Below are 20,001 nucleotides of genomic sequence, written 5' to 3'. Positions count from 1 at the left end.
TCTCTCTCTCTCTCTCTCTCTCTCTCTCTCTCTCTCTCTCTCTCTCTCTCTCTAATTCCCAAGTAGTTAAGCTTCCCTTCACTTTGTTTGTTTTGTCCTTTGTCGTTTTTATCCCCGTTTGTTTGTCTGTTTAATCTCTCGAAATAATTATTATTTTCGTTTGCTTGCATCCATTCATGACTAATTTTACTCTCTCTCTCTCTCTCTCTCTCTCTCTCTCTCTCTCTCTCTCTCTCTCTCTCTCTCTCTCTCTCTCTTACTCTGTGACTTACGCTTTAACATGCATTTATGTCACGAGTTTGCTCTTTCTACACTCACGTCTCTCTCTCTCTCTCTCTCTCTCTCTCTCTCTCTATCTCTATATATATATATATATATATATATATCTATCTCACTGTGGGCTCAAAACAGCGAAATGGTCCAAAATGTACCCAGATTCAGCTCCTGACGACGGTGTATTAAGAACGTGACCCCAGCCAGCGCCACCTCGGGACGGGTTCACTGGTCTTAAAAAATGAACCAGAGAGAGAGAGAGAGAGAGAGAGAGAGAGAGAGAGAGAGAGAGAGAGAGAGAGTCGAGAGAGTCTATTTTGCAGGGGAACATATCGCCACGGAAATCAAACAAATAATGGGAGATATTTTAACGCCAAACTGGGAACTTGAATCGAAGGGAAGGGAAAAAAAAAGGCTCACAGAGAGAGAGAGAGAGAGAGAGAGAGAGAGAGAGAGAGAGAGAGAGAGAGAGAGAGAGAAATCAAAGCCAGATCCACTACGCATGCTCGTTCCCACACACACACACACACACACACACACACTTGATTACCACAGCAGTACCCCTTTTCCCTCTCCGGTTGATGTAGACGCCCAGGAAAATATATCATTGAGGGAAAAGTCTTGGCAAACTTACGGAACTAATTACTTGGGGAAGGCGAGGAAAACTTGTACTGGTGGAGGTTCTTCGTATAGGAGGAATGGCGGGGAAGGTGTCTTTGGGTCTTCTTCAGGGTTTCTTGGTGTGCTGTGCCGGTCCTTATTCACTTTCAGCTTCAGTTAAAGGTAATTACTCTTTTTTTTCTTATCTTTCCAGGTTACAGTTCTACTTAAAACACCTCTTCTTGGTGTTGTTCTCCTGTCTTTACTGTTCCTTCAATCGTTAGTCACATGATCACTAGTTATCCTAATGTTCCTAATTTTGTTCCTATTCACATTTAGCTGAAGGTAATTTCTATCGTTTTTATTTCTCCAGGTTATAGTTCTGCTTAAAATACCTCGTCAACCTTATGTTCCTAATCTGTTTTTTTTTTTTTTTACTTTCGTTTTATTTTCCAGGTTTACAAATATAGTCAAAGCAGCTCTTCATATCCTCTTCCCTTCTTTGATGTTTCTCTGTCGTTAGTTACATAATCACAAGCTAACCCAATGTTCCTCATCTAAGACTATTCAGTTTAACAGGAAATGCATTCAGAGACACGTGCGGTTGTCTCCTTTCTTCGTTTTCTTGGAGTCAGAGGTTAGCTGTCACGTAGTACCTGTCTTTTCCTGTTATTCATGTCCATTGCATATCTCCCTGATCTAATGCGTGGGAATTGTGCTTGTACGTGTGTGTGTGTGTGTGTGTGTGTGTGTGTGTGTGTGTGTGTGTGTGTGTGTGTGTGTGGACCTTCCTTTCTCCCTCTCCCTCTCCTTGTCACAGCCTTGGCAGAGTGTTTTTCTCGATGCTATAATCGTTCGCTTTTCTCTTTCTCCGCTGGAAGCCAAGGGGAGGTGCGGGATCCGGGGGCGCGTTACGTTTCCAGAGCAAGGCCTTTCCACATCACCAGCTCCCTCCACCACAAACACCACGCCAGTCATGACCCAACAAACTTTTAGAGTGGAGAACTGCGAGTCTGTAGCACGCACCAAAAATATATATATGCTGTAAGTTGGTGAACGACTGCGATACGTGAATGTTAAGAGTATGTACAGCACGTCACGAATCAGACAACATTCAGTGGCAAGGAAGTTCAGGTGAGAATGTTATGCAATGGGAGGAGTTTGATTTGCGTGTCTGTATTTGTAACTGCAGGTTAAGACTGTATATTTATTTCTTTTTGCGTGTGTTATTGTATGAGTTTTAAGTAATGGTGTAAAATAACAGCTGTAAATTAGTTTTCAGAAGTAATTTCATGCACAACAACAACAATAGAAAGAAAATAAAATGACTATCACAAAGAAACTGATGTAGAATAAAAAAAGCGTATCTGAAAATAAAACACATAAGAAAAAGGTAAAAAGGACAAAAACAAAATGAAACATATCAAAATAAGCAAAAAAGGGCAATCAACAAATGAGCAGAGGCGTAACGTAGTGTAATGCTTCAGTCCTAACACACACAGCCAGGGCCAAGCATGGCTGATAAACGTGAAGCGCCCAGCCAACGTCAATCTTGGCACACTACAAAATTAGGCCTATCACAGAGGCATACAAAGAGTCCATTATAGGATGAAAAGCATGAATAACGGGACCGGACGCTGCGCACCAAACGGGAACACGATCTAGACTATCAGTGTGTATAAGTGAAGGAAGAGGAGGACAATAACAGGAAAAAAGAAGAAGAAGAAGAACGAAAAGACAAAGAAGAAGAAGAAGAAGAAGAAGAAGAAGAAGAAAAAAAAGAAGAAGAAGAACGAAAAGACAAAGAAGAAGAAGAAGAAGAAGAAGAAGAAGAAGAAGAAGAAGAAGAAGAAGAAGAAGAAGAAGCAGAAGAAATAAACAAAGAACTCCCTCCTTTTCCTACTATTACATCTTCTACTTACATTGCTGTGTGTGTGTGTGAGAGAGAGAGAGAGAGAGAGAGAGAGAGAGAGAGAGAGAGAGAGAGAGAGAGAGAGAGAGAGAGAGAGAGAGAGAGAGAGAGAGAGAGAGGGGATGTAAACTATATAACACTCGAATACCTCAAAAACGCATCAATATTCTCTTCATGAACACCAACACACACACACACACACACACACACACACACACACACAGGCAAAACTGAAACAAAGCCTGAAAAAGAGAAGGAAAAAGAAATATATGTGGGACTATACACAAGTAATCTCCCAGTAATCTTTCCTGGCGCTGTAGAAAGTAATTAGCACACACCAGCGTTTGAAGGGAAAGGAAATAATATTAAAGTGAACTGCACAACATTTACCCGCATTTCATTTTACATCAAATCACGTACCTGGCGTTTATTTTCGTTTCAAGGAGACACATGGACTTATAAGGTAAATATTTCCAAAAAGAAAAAAAAAGGAGGTTATGATCAAAAGAATTTCCTCGTTACCCAGATTGCATGATTCTTTTTTCTTTTTTTTCACAAGAGTATATATTGACACGGCTCCAAATTACAGTACAACGGGGAAAGTTTTTTTTTTTTATTTTACATATATATTTTATCATAACAAGACCTGAAATAACACTCTTACTAAAATATGATGCTGAAATATGACGAAAAACATATTTGTGAATAAACACACCGAACTATTTCCCATTGTACTACCTTTGACCATTGGACGGCCCCGTGTGTGTGTGTGTGTGTGTGTGTGTGTGTGTGTGTGTGTGTGTGTGTGTGTGTGTGTACGCGCGCTCCAGATATTATATGTATTCATGGCATTTTTTTTCAGAAGTCATAAAATAGAGACCTACTGATTGTGGCTGTGATATTTTGTCTATGAGAGAGAGAGAGAGAGAGAGAGAGAGAGAGAGAGAGAGAGAGAGAGAGAGAGAGAGAGAGCACAAAGAGAAAGCGTGTAAGGGAGAAATTATGAAACACGTACGGTAATAAACAAACAACATTCATTGGCTTTCATTCCGTGTGTGTGTGTGTGTGTGTGTGTGTGTGTGTGTGTTAAGTGTCTTGAGCGTACATACATATTTCTAAACCATTCACTCGTGTCTGTGTGCGTGTGTGCGTGGAAAGTGGGGCTGGTCTGGACTCACACAGGCGGGAACCGAACACACTGAAAACTAATCGGAACATTCAGGCAACATCCAACAAGTTTTTAGAGACCAGTACCATTTTTGTCGCCTTGACTCACACACACACACACACACACACACACATACACATACACACACACACACACACACACGGACATTAGTTATAGGTATTACTCCTCTCTTACACATACATATATAAGCGCACACACACACACACACACACACACACACACACACACACACATATGTACTACTACAGTATAAACGCATTTATTAAAATTACCAATATCAATATGTACAGTTTTACCCTCGAAAACACACACACACACACACACACACACACACACACACACACACACACACACACACTATCTTCCACGACCACACACACGTCAATTATTGCAAACACGTACACACACACGCACTAGCAAACGCCCGTCTTACCTACATACACACACACACACACACACACACACACACACACACACACACACACACACACAGAATGGACAATTACGACTGAACCAAGCTGAGTCAAGGCAAACAAGGGATGAAATTAGAACAAGCGCAAACAACATCAAGCCACTGCACAGAGCATTCAAAGTGGACAGGAACGGACAGGCCTGTACTGCGACACTGGGAGAGGGAGAGAGGGAGAGAGAGAAAGAGAGAGAGAGCGAGGGGCAGAAGGGCAAAGGGAGGGCGGGGAACAGCAGCGGTAAAGAAAGGTTAAGACGAAGGAAGAGGAGATCGAAAGGGAGGACAGGGAAGGGAGAATCTATAGAGGGAAGAAGATAAAGTTGAAAGGAAAGGAGACGAGGATGTTTTATAACAGAGAGAGAGAGAGAGAGAGAGAGAGAGAGAGAGATGCGAAAAAAGTACAAAGAGTAAGAAGAAAAGGTAAGAGCGCGAGGGGTGAGGGACGAAAGAAAGAGATGAAGAAGGAAGAGAGAAGACGAAGGAAGGGGCGAGGAAAAGATTAGAGGAAGGAGAGGATAGATGGACGAGGGAAGAGAGACAGAGGAGAACAAACACCAAAGAATGGCACAGGAGAGGAAGCGATAAAACAGAGTGAAAAACGAGTAAAGAGAGAGAGAGAGAGAGAGAGAGAGAGAGAGAGAGAGAGAGAGAGAGAGAGAGAGAGAGAGAGAGAGAGAGAGAGGAAACAAAGGGAGATATATTGATTGAAGTGCTGAATTAAATGGATGTATCTATAAATGAAAGACAAAAAAAAAAAAAAAAAAGATACATATCAATATTAGATTCAAAGATACGTGACAAATGAATCGATGTCTTTGATAAGTAGCGACTGAACACAAGCACTTTCTTCTACTCCTCCTCCTCCTCCTCCTTCTTCTCTTCCTCACTCTCATTCTCTGTTCATTTCACGTATAACCATTAAATATCCAGTGATGAAACAGTACACGTATCAAAGACGAACCTCTAATCTACCTGAATCTCACTGGTATTTTCTCGCACTTTTACGTATAATTTCCTGATAACGAAGCGAGGGAACTCAACACTCAGACTCGATTCACGCGTCTTCGCCCTTCCGTCCAGCCCCGCCACGCACCAGGGAGGGAAGCCATCTGAGTATCAATAGATCGTCTTCATCTTTTAAGTCTTTCCCCTTACACCCACATCCTGTCCCTGTGTTGTACCGATGGAGTGGTTAGGTTAGGTTGAGTTGGGTTAGGTTAGCTTAGGTAAGGTAAGGTTAGGGAAGGTAAGGTAAGGTAAGGTAAGGTAAGGTAAGGTACGGTACGGTAAGGTAAGGTTAATTTAGGTTAGGTTATGTTTAACTTCTCCTTGCTCCAGTTCGTCATGAGTAGTAGTAGTAGTAGTAGTAGTAGTAGTAGTAGTAGTAGTAGTAGTAGTAGTAGTAGTAGTAGTAGAAGTGGTGGTGGTGGTGGTGGTTGGGTTGGGTTGGGTTGGGTTGGGTTGGGTTGGGTTGGCTTGGGTTCTCGCCCCATTTTGTCATGTATTAGCGGTGGTGGTTGGCTGGGTGGATGGTTCTAATAATTTACATACAGGTGTGGTGTCTACCTGCATGTATATATTCAGATGCTTATCAAACGTCCCTCGCAATACGACTACACCTTTACAACCACCATCACCTACTACTACTACTACAACTACTACTATTACTACAACTACTACTACTACTACTACTACTACTACTACTACTATTACCACTACTACTGCTGCTGCTGCTACCGTTATGACCTCATCCTTGCCATCCCCACCGCTATCACTGTCCCCACCAATCCAATACCGTTCGTTTACCAGCCCATAGTTGCTATCACCTCTGCCAACACCACAATCATGTCATCAGCTGTATTTGTTGAATTACTCCCTTGCTGTTACCACCACTACTATTACCACAACCATCACTTACGTCAGTCTTCCCACAAAAAAACACACAACCACTACCATAACAACCACAACAACAACAGTACAACCCTCACACCAGATACCTGAGAAATACAACCATTATACTAACCAACATATACTATTCACAACCACAACTAATATTTTACCACCACAATGCAGCATACAACCTTGTCTTTCCTAACAGTATTGTGCCCTACTACCAGTACCACCACTACCACCACGAGCCACAGCCGCCATCCAGTAAGAGCAGCCTGGCATAGCTACCTGTGTTAAGCCTCATACAGGTGCTCATCCGCCGTAAATCACAGATAAAAGTGACTGAAACTCATAAAGGCCGCCATTTGCGCTACTGAGAAGAACGGAACGAGAGGAAGCAAAGGAGAGGGAGAAAATTATATATATATACGCGCTTGCAATATTACGAAACGAGGAATTGAGAAACGAAGAAGAGGAAATAGAAGAAAAGGAAAAGAAAAAGGATAAATACTCATAAAACTGAATACCGTGGAGAAGAAAACGCGCTAGAGAGAAAAAAAGATAATGAAATACTGATGAACGAGAAGGTGGAAGATGTAATGGTGATAAGAAGGAAACGGAGAGACAGAGAAAGAAAGGAAAAAAAAAAGTAAGAAAGAGAGGGTGAGAGGGTAGAGGTTAAGTCAGATGGAGAAAAGGTGTGGGTGGTGAGGAGGAGGAAGAGAGAGAGGAGGAAGAGGGGGAGGAAAGGGGATCCTGGAGGGAGAGATGGAGAGGGAGGAAAGGTGACAAGAGGGAAATAGGGGGGTGGAGACTGAAGCAGAAGAGAGAGAGAATGGAAGGGGAGAGAGAGAGGGAGGAAGGTGAATGGAGGTGGCAGCAGCAGCAGGGAGGGAGGGAGGGAGGGACGCATGCGGTGAGGGTGCGGTATGGAGGGACAATGGCAACCTGTCTCACACAAAAAAGAAAGACAAATGGAAATCATCGCTGAGGGCCAAGCTATCCCTCCCACGCCCACGCCCAGCAGCCTACACACACACACACACACACACACACACACACACACACACACACACACACACACACGGTGTAGCCCCTGTTCACCTAGCAGTGAGTATGTACGGGATGTAAATCGAGGAGTTGTGACCTTGTTGTCCCGGTGTGTGGTGTGTGCCTGGTCTCAGGCCTATCCGAAGATAGGAAATAATGAGCTCTGAGCTCGTTCCGTAGGGTAACGTCTGGCTGTCTCGTCAGAGACTGCAGCAGATCAAACAGTGAAACACACATAGGCAGCCCGTTCATTAGCTCCATCCATAGCACATTACCACATCATCACTACCATCACCTCTCTCTCTCTCTCCCTCTCTCTCCTTAACATCCATGTCGGTTTCTTCTTAGGAAAAGAATAACGAGAGAGAGAGAGAGAGAGAGAGAGAGAGAGAGAGAGAGAGAGAGAGAGAGAGAGAGAGAGAGAGAGAGAGAGAGAGAGAGAGAGAGAGTAAAAACCAAATATACCCAACATCTTCCTGTGAGTTATCTGACATTTCTCTACGATCTTCTCTTTTCTTGCTGGTTCTTGCAAATGACTTACAAATTTGTCTTCCACGCATGTTTATCCCCCGCCTGAAGCGCCTCCACGCGACCTAAAGGTCCCCATATTTACTTCCCAAATAGCGTCGTTCACAGCCTGGTCGTGGGTCCTCGGGAGTGATGTTGTTCAGCCTGAAATATTTATGGTCATAAACATGGCACAGTTCGGTCGCCAGCGCCTCTCCTGCTCCTCCCAGTGATTCTCCTCCACGTCCTCCTCCACCTCCGTGCCAGTAGCAACAAGCCCCGCGGCCCCTGACTTGATGGCTCACAACAAGTATGGATTTTGAGGGGAGGATCTGTGTGTGTGTGTGTGTGTGTGTGTGTGTGTGTGTGTGTGTGTGTGTGTGTTTCAGCATCATTTGACGCCGTTCGATGCTGTTTTCGCGCGGTGTTCCCATGCCTCAGGGACGTGTTGTAAATATTCCCGCCTCCCCGCCGCATGACAGCGAAAAAGTGTGGTGGTAGAGCGCGCCTTTCACAGAGCGACAGCGCTGCTCCGTTGAGTCCGAGCCAAACCCATATTTCCGGCCCCATTAAGGTAGCCGGAATGGGCCTTCAGGAGATCTCGCCTGGGCACGACACGTCACCTGAGCCCCGGGTTTCCTCTTATCACGGCCAGCTGGTTGTGGTGGTGGTGATGGTGAAAAGGGGGGTGAGAGGAATGGGACGTGACGGTGGTGGTGATGACAGGAGTGTATGGTGATAAGAGGCCGTAGTGGTGACAGACGTGATAGGGAGTGACGCTTGTGATGACGTGGCGGCTGTGTGGTGGTGAGAGAAGGAGTGACGGTGAGAGAAGAACACTGTTGCTGCTTCTCTTTCATTCTCCCTTCCTTCCTGTCCACGAGACGGCATGGCGACGACAGGACGCAGACGAGACACTGCAGGGGGTATAGCAGTACACACCCTCTCCAGCTTTCCCTCTCTATCACCATACACTCCCTTCCCGCAGCCCCTTCGTCAGAGTCGCGGCGCTGGAGCTCGAAGCAGTCACGGTGTCTTCCTTCCCTTCCTCACCGCCGCGTCTTCGGTTCACGACCCTCTTCGCTTTGTTGCCCCTTCCTTCCCGTCATCAGTGTCGCTGCTATTACCGGCATTATCAGCGATTCATTGTCATCATAATAAGCGCTATTTGCGTCACTCACTGTTATCGCTAATACTGCAGCCGGAGGAGAGTGGAAACCGAGGTGGAGGAGCGTGAGTGAGGGTGGAATTTACCCATGAAAGTGGACGAGGAGGCCATTCAGAGATAGAGAGAGAGAGAGAGAGAGAGAGAGAGAGAGAGAGAGGGGGGGAAGGGAGCAGTGATCCAGGGAAGCAATGGGCGAGTGTAATAAAGGAACAAAAGACGTACCATTTCCGAAATAAACAGAACGCACCGCCGCACTCTCACAGACACACACACGCACGCACGCACGCACGCACACACACACACACACACACACACACACACACACACACACACACACACTTCCCGTGCCCTTTGCTGTCCTCCACCTTCACCGCCACCACCCACCCACCCGCATTCGCCACACCAGCTGCCCAAGCATTCATCCACCCATCCACCCGCCCGCAGCCCTAACCGTTACCCAACAATCGCTTCGCCCTCGTAGCAGAACTGATGTCACTAACACTGCCGTCACTGCCACTATCGCCCACGCCACTCTCCGTCGCCAGCCGCCCCGACAGCGCCACACCCTGCTTTATCGTTTCACGCCCGCGGCAGACTCACGCCACGCCGCCTCGTCGCCGCCAGGAAACCGAAGCCACGTGAATCATTGTGCTCGTTCCCATGGCCGCCCAGAACTAACGTGCAGTGCATAAGATAAAGCAGCGAGGGCTTCCGTTCCTCTCTTAGCGCGGATGTATGTAAATTCTAGCGTTCAGCGATCCTCACACTCCGCGAAATGAGTTCTCAAGCCTAAAAACCTTGCAAACCGTGAGGCTCTTTCAGCTTAAAACCTTGTGAATTCTGGTAATCTTTCGCGGGGAAATCCTGCGAATTAAACACTGAATCCCGACGCTCATTCCGTGTACATCCCGTGAATTTTAATGTCCTTTTAGTTTAAACAGATACTGCGTTGTTTCCGCCTCTCTCTGGAGCAGAATCCAGTGTGGAAATGCAACCAGCTGACACGCCCGCCGTTGTGCCTGGTGATAGAGGGCATTAGACGAGAGTATTAACGATCTACAAACACACGCAACACCTATTACGGCGGCGATGGTATTACGCCCACATCACAACACGCGAATCTCATTTTGAATATGCAGGAGTGTCTGGTGGGCAGCGGCGGGCGCTTACTCATAGGTGGGCACATTACCCCTCACGGCACCGACGCCAGATTTGCATAAAGGCAACGCACGGCCGACGCGACAAAACATTTCACTCGATCCTCGCGTGGGGCGGTGTGTGCCATGGTGGGGGGGGGGGAAGTTGTAAAGAGACTGCAAATGTTTACCTGATGTCTAAATCATCGCATACTAGTCATTACCAATTAGGAAGGGGGCAGCAAGGGGGCGGGGAGAGCAGTGCAGGCTTTCATAATTCAGGGTTGGCGAGCAGAGCGGGCAGTCTCACGTGTATTGATTACTAATAGTCCAAATGAGGAGGCGGTGCAGGGCCCCTACGAACGGATACTTACTAGAGCAAGGTCGTAACTGTACCAGCGTCACCACTCACCATCGTGCTGCCCTTTCTCGCTCACTCGCATGCACACACGCACGCACACACACACCCCACACCCACACACCCACACAAGGGTATACTATTACAACATCATGAGGATCAATACAGTTCGTGCAGTTTTCCTGTGCTTAACTCGAGGCGGTGGTGGATCGATGTGCTGACTGGCCAGAGTTCAGGGCGAGTCACAACAAGTGCACGACGCCTGCTGTTTCCTCTTGACGGAACTATTTCAAGAAGTCGGTCTCGGTCGGTCCCTCTCAGTGGCGGCGCTTGACTCGACTCCACCTCCGCCAGCTGGGGATCAGGCGAGGTCGTTTTACCTTATTTATTTATATTGCGTCCATGTTCGTCCGCGTCGGAGAGGTTCGGACGAAAGCACAGGGAACTGAACGAGTCGAGGTGGTCGGTCCGGTGCAAGGTGTTGGAGGGCGAGCGTTCAAAGAAAGCAACACTCATTACTTGAATTACACTGTTTGAGGAAGGGTGGCGCGGCGCACCAGTGGAATGTGCAGTTGTTGCCACTCTCGTCCCTCGTGGTGGCGGTGGTGGTGGTGGTGGAGGTGAGGGTGGTGTTTTGGTGCTATAATGCAATATTGTATAGTACTTTAGCGGTGTATTATGGGACGTGATGCTTTAATAATGAAAAGTGGTCTCGTGTGTGTGTGTGTGTGTGTGTGTGTGTGTGTGTGTGTGTGTGTGTGTGTGTGTGTGTGTGTGTGTGTGTGTGTGTGTGTGTGTTGATGTAATGGCGTGAAGTGATAGCGTGTGCACGCATTACCTGGGTGATGTAAGGGTGTGTCGGGGAAATAAGTGCTAAGTGATGCGTGTGCTGCTTTATCGATGCGACGCGAGGTTTGCGGCGATTGATCAGCATAAGGAGGGAGGAAGGGCGAGGGGGGAGGGATGGGGCGTCACTACATGAGTCGTGAGGTGGCGGTGAGGTGGGGTCTCTTCTCCCTACTTTATGTATACACATTGGCATCCGGGCGTCACAAGGGTGAGGGACGAGGCGGAGCGATGCCCCCTAACGGCAGGGCGGCGGTCCAGGCGCCACCACCACCTGATGAATGGCTGGCCATATGAACCCTTCGTTTCAACCTTCAAACTGCCGGATGCCAGGGCAATACCCCCAAATCTCTCTCTCTCTCTCTCTTACATGAGTGCCCTGGGTTTCAAGTAAGTCGTTTGGTGGTTTCACGACACCCTGAGGCAGCGCCGCGTCGCGACGGGGGTGCTCACATTTTTAATTAAACGGGGTGTCGTCTGCGGCCGAGCCGGTCCCGTGACAAACAGGCCGGCGGCGTCACGTTGGCCAGGCCCCAAAGCCGGGTCTGGCGCACCCCGGCCCCGTCCTCGCTTTAATATCCGCCACGTGGAGGGATTAGGCCCGCTCTGTAAACTGTCCTCCTTATTGGATAAAAGGAGATCAGACCCTCGTCCTCCTGCCGCCGCCCCTCCTCCACGCAGACTCCATTTTGTGCCCGAGTCGTAGCATAAAGCTGGCCGCCAGTCACACAAGTCTTGCCAACTTTTTTTTCTCCTCCCGTCCACGGCGTGTAGCGTCGAGCTGGGGACTGCCAAGGCTTAATGCCGCGCTGGGATAATTCCGGAGGACGTTTAAGTTGTTCCGATCTAACTCAACGATTATGGTGAAGGTGCAGGATGGTGGAGGCGCTGGGGGCGGTGGAGGAAGGACCGTAACGAGGTGCTGACGGTGGGGAATGGAGTACGAAGGAGTGGGTGGGGAGTGGACAGTGCGTGTATGTGTTCATGCGTGGGTTGAGGGGGAACAGAGCGGAAGACGGGAGTGATGAGTGTGGGAGGTCCACTGGTGATGCCTGAGGGCGCGGATGTCACGTCTACTGGGGTCTTCCTGCCACCGCCACCACCACCATCGCCGCCACTCATAACCACCTTCCCAATCCCGCCTGCCTCGCCACCACCACTACCTCGTCACCCACCACCTGCTCACCCACTTCCTACCTGTCGCTCCTTACCTAACACTCATCCTCCCTCCCTCTCATCCCTCTCACATTCCACTCACCCAACGCACACTTCCACAATCCGCTGTCTTACTCCCCGTCCACCACCATTACCACCTCCTTCTGACGGTGAATGGGGGACAAAAGGGCAGCGTTTCCAATCAGGCTTATGTTTGTTAAATAGCGAATCAATATCTCAGACTGTCTCCACCTTCGTAAGTAATGGAGGGGGGAGGGGGAGAGAAGCATAATAAAGGTAATCACATGTATATACTAAACCTGTTCTTCAGTATTATAATGTTACTCGGACTTAAGAATGAAGATAAAAAAGATAGACTCTCTCCCCAGCCCCACTCTCTCTCTCTCTCTCTCTCTCTCTCTCTCTCTCTCTCTCTCTCTCAGGGCAACCATTCATCACAGCCTCCATCTCTCCAGCTCCCCCATACGCCCCACCTCCGTCAGGCTCCTCAGTGATGTCTTCCTCAGTCACTCCACAAGCCAGAATCCTTCTCGTGGACTCCATAAATACCTGCCTCATCTTACGCCGTCCCCTCCCTCTCTTATCTCTTATTACTCCCACTTCTTTCTTCTACACCCACACATCCTCTTCCTCCAGTTACTCCTTTGTTCTGCATCCACCCCAACATCCTCCTCCTCCTCCTCTTCCTTTTTTATTTATTCACCAAACAATTCTTCTCTATATTTCTTTTTCCTCTTCTTTTCCTATCTGTCATATCTACCTCACATCCCCCCTCTTCCGCTGACTCTCCCTTCCCTTCCTCAGGTATCCTACGCCCCGCCATCCCATCCACCTCCACCGTCCTGTCTCCTGTGACATCCTACACCTCCTGCCTGTGTCCCCTAGTAATATCACCCAGACTCCTGCCCTCACTGATGTGCTCCAGTCCTGCCACCTGTCTATCCTCATACCGTTGCCTCAGTTCTGTCCCTCCGTACATACCAACCCCAGAACACACAACGTCCATCTGTTTAATGTCATATCCTGCATCCTTGTCTATCCTACCATCTTCTTCTCTTCCTCCTGTCTCTGTATCACCTTTGTTTAGCCTCTAGTTTTACCTTGGCATACAGATAGACAGACACACGGATCCATATCTCTACTGTACCGCCGTCTTCTCATTTTCTCGTCTTACACTCCTTCCCCACTTCGGTTTCATCTACCAGTTCCTCTGTTTACACACACACACACACACACACACACACACACACACACACACACACAGAGAGAGAGAGAGAGAGAGAGAGAGAGAGAGAGAGAGAGAGAGAGAGAGAGAGAGAGAGCCATCAGCCAGGTCAGTCATTCATGTGTCTTGGCTTCCATTCTCTCTACTTCTTACTGTTATCTCTTAACTTACTAGTGTCTCTCTCCCAGATTCTAACTCTCTCTCTCTCTCTCTCTCTCTCTCTCTCTCTCTCTCTCTTAATTTAAGCAGCACGGGTCATAATTATACTGCCAGAACTCTATACTTGTAGTTCTGACGCGGGCCTGTGTGTATGGCAGAATCCTATAGTGGTAACAGTATATGCTATTATTGATACAAGCCCTACCCCCTCTCTCTCTCTCTCTCTCTCTCTCTCTCTCTCTTGACAACGCTTACTGACACACATTTCCTTTCGTTCTGTCAAAGGTATCATAATGTTTCGTTACTCAGATCTGTATTTCCTTTCGCGCCACGGAATGTGTGTGTGTGTGTGTGTGTGTGTGTGTGTGTGTGTGTGTGTGTGTGTGTGTGTGTGTGTGTGTGTGTGTGTGTGTGTGTGTGTGTGTGTGTGTGTGTGTGGTGCGCTTGTTCTGCTCCGAGAGGGAAGCTGAGGTTTATTTTTTCCTATCTTGTATTCGAAACTTGTACTACTTTCTCTCTTTCTACTCGCCACTCAAGATCAGAGGAGAGATCTTAGAGGCGGTCGTGCTCACCATCACCTACGTTTCCTGATCTTATGGGAAGCTTAAGTTTGATTTCTTGTGGTTGTTGTTTGGGGTTCTCTTGGTGTTGTGGATCCCACTTACGCCGCCCCGGGTGACGCAGGGAGCCCAGTACACCGCCCTTCCCGACTTGGCGTGTTGTCTACCATCTTGTAGCCTTGAGTCCCCCCTCCCTGTCAGCCTCCAGCCCCCACCACGCACCCCCACGCCTCCTCCACCTCCCGCTCAGAGTCATTTTTCCCCGCCCGTCCGTGTAACAATGCTCCAGCTAACCCGATAACCACAAATAGCGTAACATCATCCTCTAAACCCACTATTTTCGCCCACTTTTCATTTTGTACTATGCCGCCGCCGCCGCCGAGGCACACTCAAAATCAATACATGATCATGCCTGCTAAAAATGCCTCCTCCTCCTACCCCCCTTCCTCCTCTCACGCTCTTTGCACCGCCCCTAACTTAAATAGCCACCTAATATACCAGTTGAGTCTGAATAATAAATATTTTAATTTGCCGTTTGGGGAAGCGAAAGCGGTATGATGAAGGGTATGTGGTGTGGAGTGGTGAGATGAGGATAGTGGTGTTGCAATGGGAGAAGGAGGAGGAGGTGGAGAAGGGGAGGAAATGGGTGGCGGTGGAGGTGGTTGCGGCGTGGCTGGCACCCAGGCGGCGGGAGGAGGAAGGTGGGCAGCAGCGCCAGCGGGGGTGTTTGTCTCGTGTTAGGGTTAGGCAGCCACACTCCCAGACTGATTATCCCTCCGCTTTAGTCCTAACTGCTATGAAGCACTTGATATATTATATGCGGCTACCGGGCCTCGCCTGCCCCCCATCCCCCCTACCCTCTGCCAGACCTGTTCTGAACCCCAGTGTGGCTCGTCGCGGTGCGAACAGCGATCATCTTTACCAACCCTCAACTGCCCTCCCCCGGGAACCCGATACTCCTGCGGATAAGAAGTGTAATTGTTCCAAAGTGTCCAGCAGACTCAGGATGCCGAGCCGCGTCCACCCTTGGCCGCCTGGCCCTTTGTAAAGATAGATACAGAGAGAGAGAGAGAGAGAGAGAGAGAGAGAGAGAGAGAGAGAGAGAGAGAGAGAGAGAGAGAAGAGGAGGGGGGTTCCTGTCTATCAGAGGACTATCAGTGGTGATGGTATATTGCGGCGGGCAACACTCCAGGATCCGGCCCCATGGTCTGGCCCGCCCTGACCAGCCTTATACAGCCACAGGGAGGCTCCGGACCACTGGAGCCTCCGCGCCGCGCCAGGCCCCGAGGAGGAGGCAGGTACGGACGTGGCCAACCGAGTCCACCCCAGCAGGACCAGGGTTTTAATGTGGACAGGGGTGGGGGAGACGTGGAGGGTGGAGTATTAGGTGGTGGTGGTGGTTGCAGGGGTGTTGTGTATGCTGGTGTGGCAGTGGCCGGCGGCAGGGCGAGTAGGACCGCGCCGGGAGAAAAGTTCAGGGGACGAGGCAGAAGTCCTCTGTGTGGGCTGGTTGTGTAAGGCAAGGGAGGTGGTGACGAGGCCTGAAGGTGGCGAGGACAGACATAACAGATGGAGGATAGTGTGTGTGTGTGTGTGTGTGTGTGTGTGTGTGTGTGTGTGTGTAATTCACCTCGGTCGCCTGCTGGTCACCCAGCCAGTCTTCCCCATACGGAGCGAGCTCAGAGCTCATAGACCGATCTTCGGGTAGGACTGAGACCACATCAACACACAACACACACCGGGAAAGCGAGGCCACAACCCCTTGAGTTACATCCCGTACCTATTTACTGCTAGGTGAACAGGGGCCACACATTAAGAGGGTTGCCCATTTACCTCGCCGCTTACCGGGGCTCGAACCCGGGCCTCTCAATTGTGAGTCGAGCGTGCTAACCACTACACTACGCGGTGTGTGTGTGTGTGTGTGTGTGTGTGTGTGGACAGAGGTATGCCGGGGGTGAAAGATCCTGACTTGGTGGTGGGGTGTTGTACTGCTGAGGTAAGGATGTGTTAGGATTACTAAACGGATGTGCTGCAGGGGTGTGTGTGTGTGAGGGGACAATGGTGCGCTGGGAATGATGGTGGTGCAATATAAAACGTGGAATGTTATCTTGAATGCAGTGAAAAGTAAGATAGCATGATACTAAATAACGTATGAATGCTGTGACTTCGATGTGTTGATTAGTGAAGGCTGTGTGAGGGACGGGAAGAAGTAAGGAGTGTGATATTTGTATGTATGGGCTGATTGGCATGTCCTCAATATGCACGGAAAGTAAGGATGCATGTGAAAAAAGCCGAGGAGAAAAGGAAAGAAGTTGATGAGAAACATGTGAGATACAATGTCACGAATAAGAAAAAGAGGATGTAAGAGAAAATGAGCTACGAAAGAACAACACAGCTACACACACACAAAGAAAAGAGGAAAAAAAAGCTGAACTAATGTATTTTCAGCTTTGCCTAAGTGTATCCGGTGGAGGAAGCGCTAGCATGATGAGGGAAAGGAGTGTGATGAGCAGAGGCGAGTGGAGGGATACACGTGTGATGATGCAGCGTGAGGCGGGGCACAGACACAGCGACTGGTTGACAGGGGAAGGTGACTCTCCTGAAGACACGTGTGAAGAGCAAACACTTTACCAGCTGTTATAGAGAACACGAGCAAATAAATCGATACTCAGAACTCTCTCTCTCTCTCTCTCTCTCTCTCTCTCTCTCTCTCTCTCTCTCTTGTTTTTCCCTTCTCTTTTTACATGATCTCATTTCAAGTATAACCGCGTCTCTCTCTCTCTCTCTCTCTCTCTCTCTCTCTCTCTCTCTCTCTCTCTCTCTAGCATAAAAAAGACAGAAATACTCGTACAAAAGATTTATTGTAAATTCCATTATACAATCAAAAGGTAAAATGGTGAAGAATAAAAGCATTAAAGCATTACGATATATACAAGTAAAGCAACACAATTGTCAGTCGGCCGAGAAGTGAGAGAGAGAGAGAGAGAGAGAGAGAGAGAGAGAGAGAGAGAGAGAGAGAGAGAGAGAGAGAGAGAGAAATGCAAAATCAAACAAATGAGATAAGGGAAAGTACGAGAGAGAGAGAGAGAGAGAGAGAGAGAGAGAGAGAGAGAGAGAGAGAGAGAGAGAGAGAGAGAGAGAGAGAGAGAGATGCAAAATCAAACAAATCAGATAAGGGAAAGAGAGAGAGAGAGAGAGAGAGAGAGAGAGAGAGAGAGAGAGAGAGAGAGAGAGAGAGAGAGAGAGAGAAAGAAATGCAAAATTAAACAAATGAGATAAGGGAAAGAGTAGAGAGAGAGAGAGAGAGAGAGAGAGAGAGAGAGAGAGAGAGAGAGAGAGAGAGAGCGCTGGGTGGCTGGTGTGTTAGGTCAAGGAGGCGACCGGCAGGAGCTACAGGTCGATAGCAGAATACAGAAACTTCTACACACACACACACACACACACACACACACACACACACACACACACACACACAGATGAGAAGGCGATGACATCACACAGCTGGCGGTCGATACGAAGAAACACGTGAGTGAGGAAAAGGAAACATCGATATATACGTAAGAGTGGGTCGGCATAATAAGAGAGAGAGAGAGAGAGAGAGAGAGAGAGAGAGAGAGAGAGAGAGAGAGAGAGAGAGAGAGAGAGAGAGAGAGAGAGAGTGGAAGGGTGGAATGAAGTGCACACCAGAATGTAATGAAGGTAAATATATTGAATTTAAAACGAGAGAGAGAGAGAGAGAGAGAGAGAGAGAGAGAGAGAGAGAGAGAGAGAGAGAGAGAGAGAGAGAGAGAGAGAGAGAGAGAGAGAGAGAGCAAAAGAGAGGAAGTGGGAAAGTGGGGAATGGGGTGAAGAACACGAGAATGAAAGAGAAAGGAGAAAGTACTCGATGGAAGAAGAGGAAGAGGAAGAAGAGAACAGGAGGAAGGAGGAGGAGCTAGAGTAGAGACAGAGGCAGTAGACTCAGAGGAGGAGGGAAACTACGGAGGAACTATCAATATTTGACCAGAAAGTCGATATAACACTGGGAGGGGCGGCTGGCAGGACGGCACAAGGGGCAGGAGAACGAACAGAACAGAACGACAAGAAGAACAAGAACCGCACACAGAACCACCACGGATGCACGGGACTCGCTTCGACGTCACCAGTTACTAGGAAAACTTCTGGCGCCCTGCCCGACCTGTATTGCAGCATCTCATTGGAGCGAGGCAGGAGAACAAGTGGGAATAATTTCGAGGAACACCTAAACATACAAGGTGAAGGTGATGCAAAAGGGAAATGCTACTGACGCAGGAAAAGAGCAGAAGGAAACAGTACCGAGAAGGCGCTGATTAGAAAGTACTTACAACCACTACTACCTGGGCAGGCATGGTCAGGAAATGAGGCGACACTGGGAAGTACACGCCGCGTACTGGGAAGTGAAGAGGAAACGCGAGTACATGGAAAGTACGTGTGCTGAGAGAGAGAGAGAGAGAGAGAGAGAGAGAGAGAGAGAGAGAGAGAGAGAGAGAGAGAGAGAGAGAGAGAGAAACAGCTGGGGTGGCGGCGAGAGTGAACTGACTTTACAAGGATACCGAGGAGAGGTGGCGGGTGCGTGTTGCCTCGTGGGTAAGGCAGCAGCGAGGGTGGCCCACACAGGAGTAGGGAGGCTGAGAATGTTAACCATAAACTTTAAAGTGCACTGAATAAGAGAGAGAGAGAGAGAGAGAGAGAGAGAGAGAGAGAGAGAGAGAGAGAGAGAGAGAGAGACCCTTGGGAGTAGGGAGTACCAGTGTGTGGGTCTTATACGGTGCACAGGACAAAGCGGGCAGCGAGCTGTGCCCCAGGCCAGGCCTATTCGGTGTGGGGAGAGATGAGAGGGCGGAGTGCACACCAGGAGGACCACTGGGTCTACATACCGACTTGTAAGACGCCGTCCACCATGCCGGACTCCACCAGGCGCAGGCCGCGGTAGAAGGGAAGGCTCTGCTGGTCACTGCCCACGGAGGAGAAGCAAGAATACATCCTTATATCGGCCTCGTGCCGCGGGAAGGACCAGTAGATGATGCGTCGCTGCACGGGCTCGGGAATTCGGCTGTACCGCTCCTCTATCCGCTGGAACGGTATGTGCTCAGCCACTATTTTGGCACAGATATCTAGCAAGGATTCCACACTACGCACTGGGTTTCCACCATTGACTTGTGGGCCACCGAGGCCAACATCACCACCGCCCATGGCCACTTTATGGCCCACGTGGACCGCACTGACACCTCTTCCCTCCATCATGTCCTTCCTCCAACTAGTTGCGAGAGGTTGGTGCAGACCTTTAACCCACCACGGCGCAGACTCGTCCCAAGCTCCGCCCGTTGCCCGGCCCCGCACTAAGCGTGGCTCCGCCCACAGTCCCACCCCCGGGCCCCGGACCGCGCTTAACTTAGAGTAGTGATACACATGTGCCATCTGCGACTCGGTGCCATCTGCCTGCTGGACCCAACACGCCCAGGAAC

At 48.8% G+C, this 20,001-nt stretch overlaps 1 protein-coding gene across 1 annotated transcript in view; it reads right to left on the bottom strand.

Annotated features, from left to right (window-relative positions):
• The window catches only part of LOC123512926 (zinc finger SWIM domain-containing protein 4-like), a 189,703-nt gene extending 169,914 nt beyond the window's left edge, over window positions 1–19,789 (bottom strand). Inside the window, exon 1 of the mRNA XM_045269598.1 lies at window positions 19,414–19,789. Within this exon, the coding sequence (XP_045125533.1) occupies window positions 19,414–19,780 (367 nt within the window). The 5' untranslated portion in view covers window positions 19,781–19,789. The remainder of the gene's footprint in view (window positions 1–19,413) is intronic.
• Window positions 19,790–20,001: the final 212 nt, after the last annotated feature.

This window comes from Portunus trituberculatus, chromosome 35, assembly GCF_017591435.1.
Source record: "Portunus trituberculatus isolate SZX2019 chromosome 35, ASM1759143v1, whole genome shotgun sequence".
NCBI lineage: Eukaryota > Metazoa > Arthropoda > Malacostraca > Decapoda > Portunidae > Portunus > Portunus trituberculatus.
This window is presented reverse-complemented; position numbering and strand designations above follow the sequence as displayed.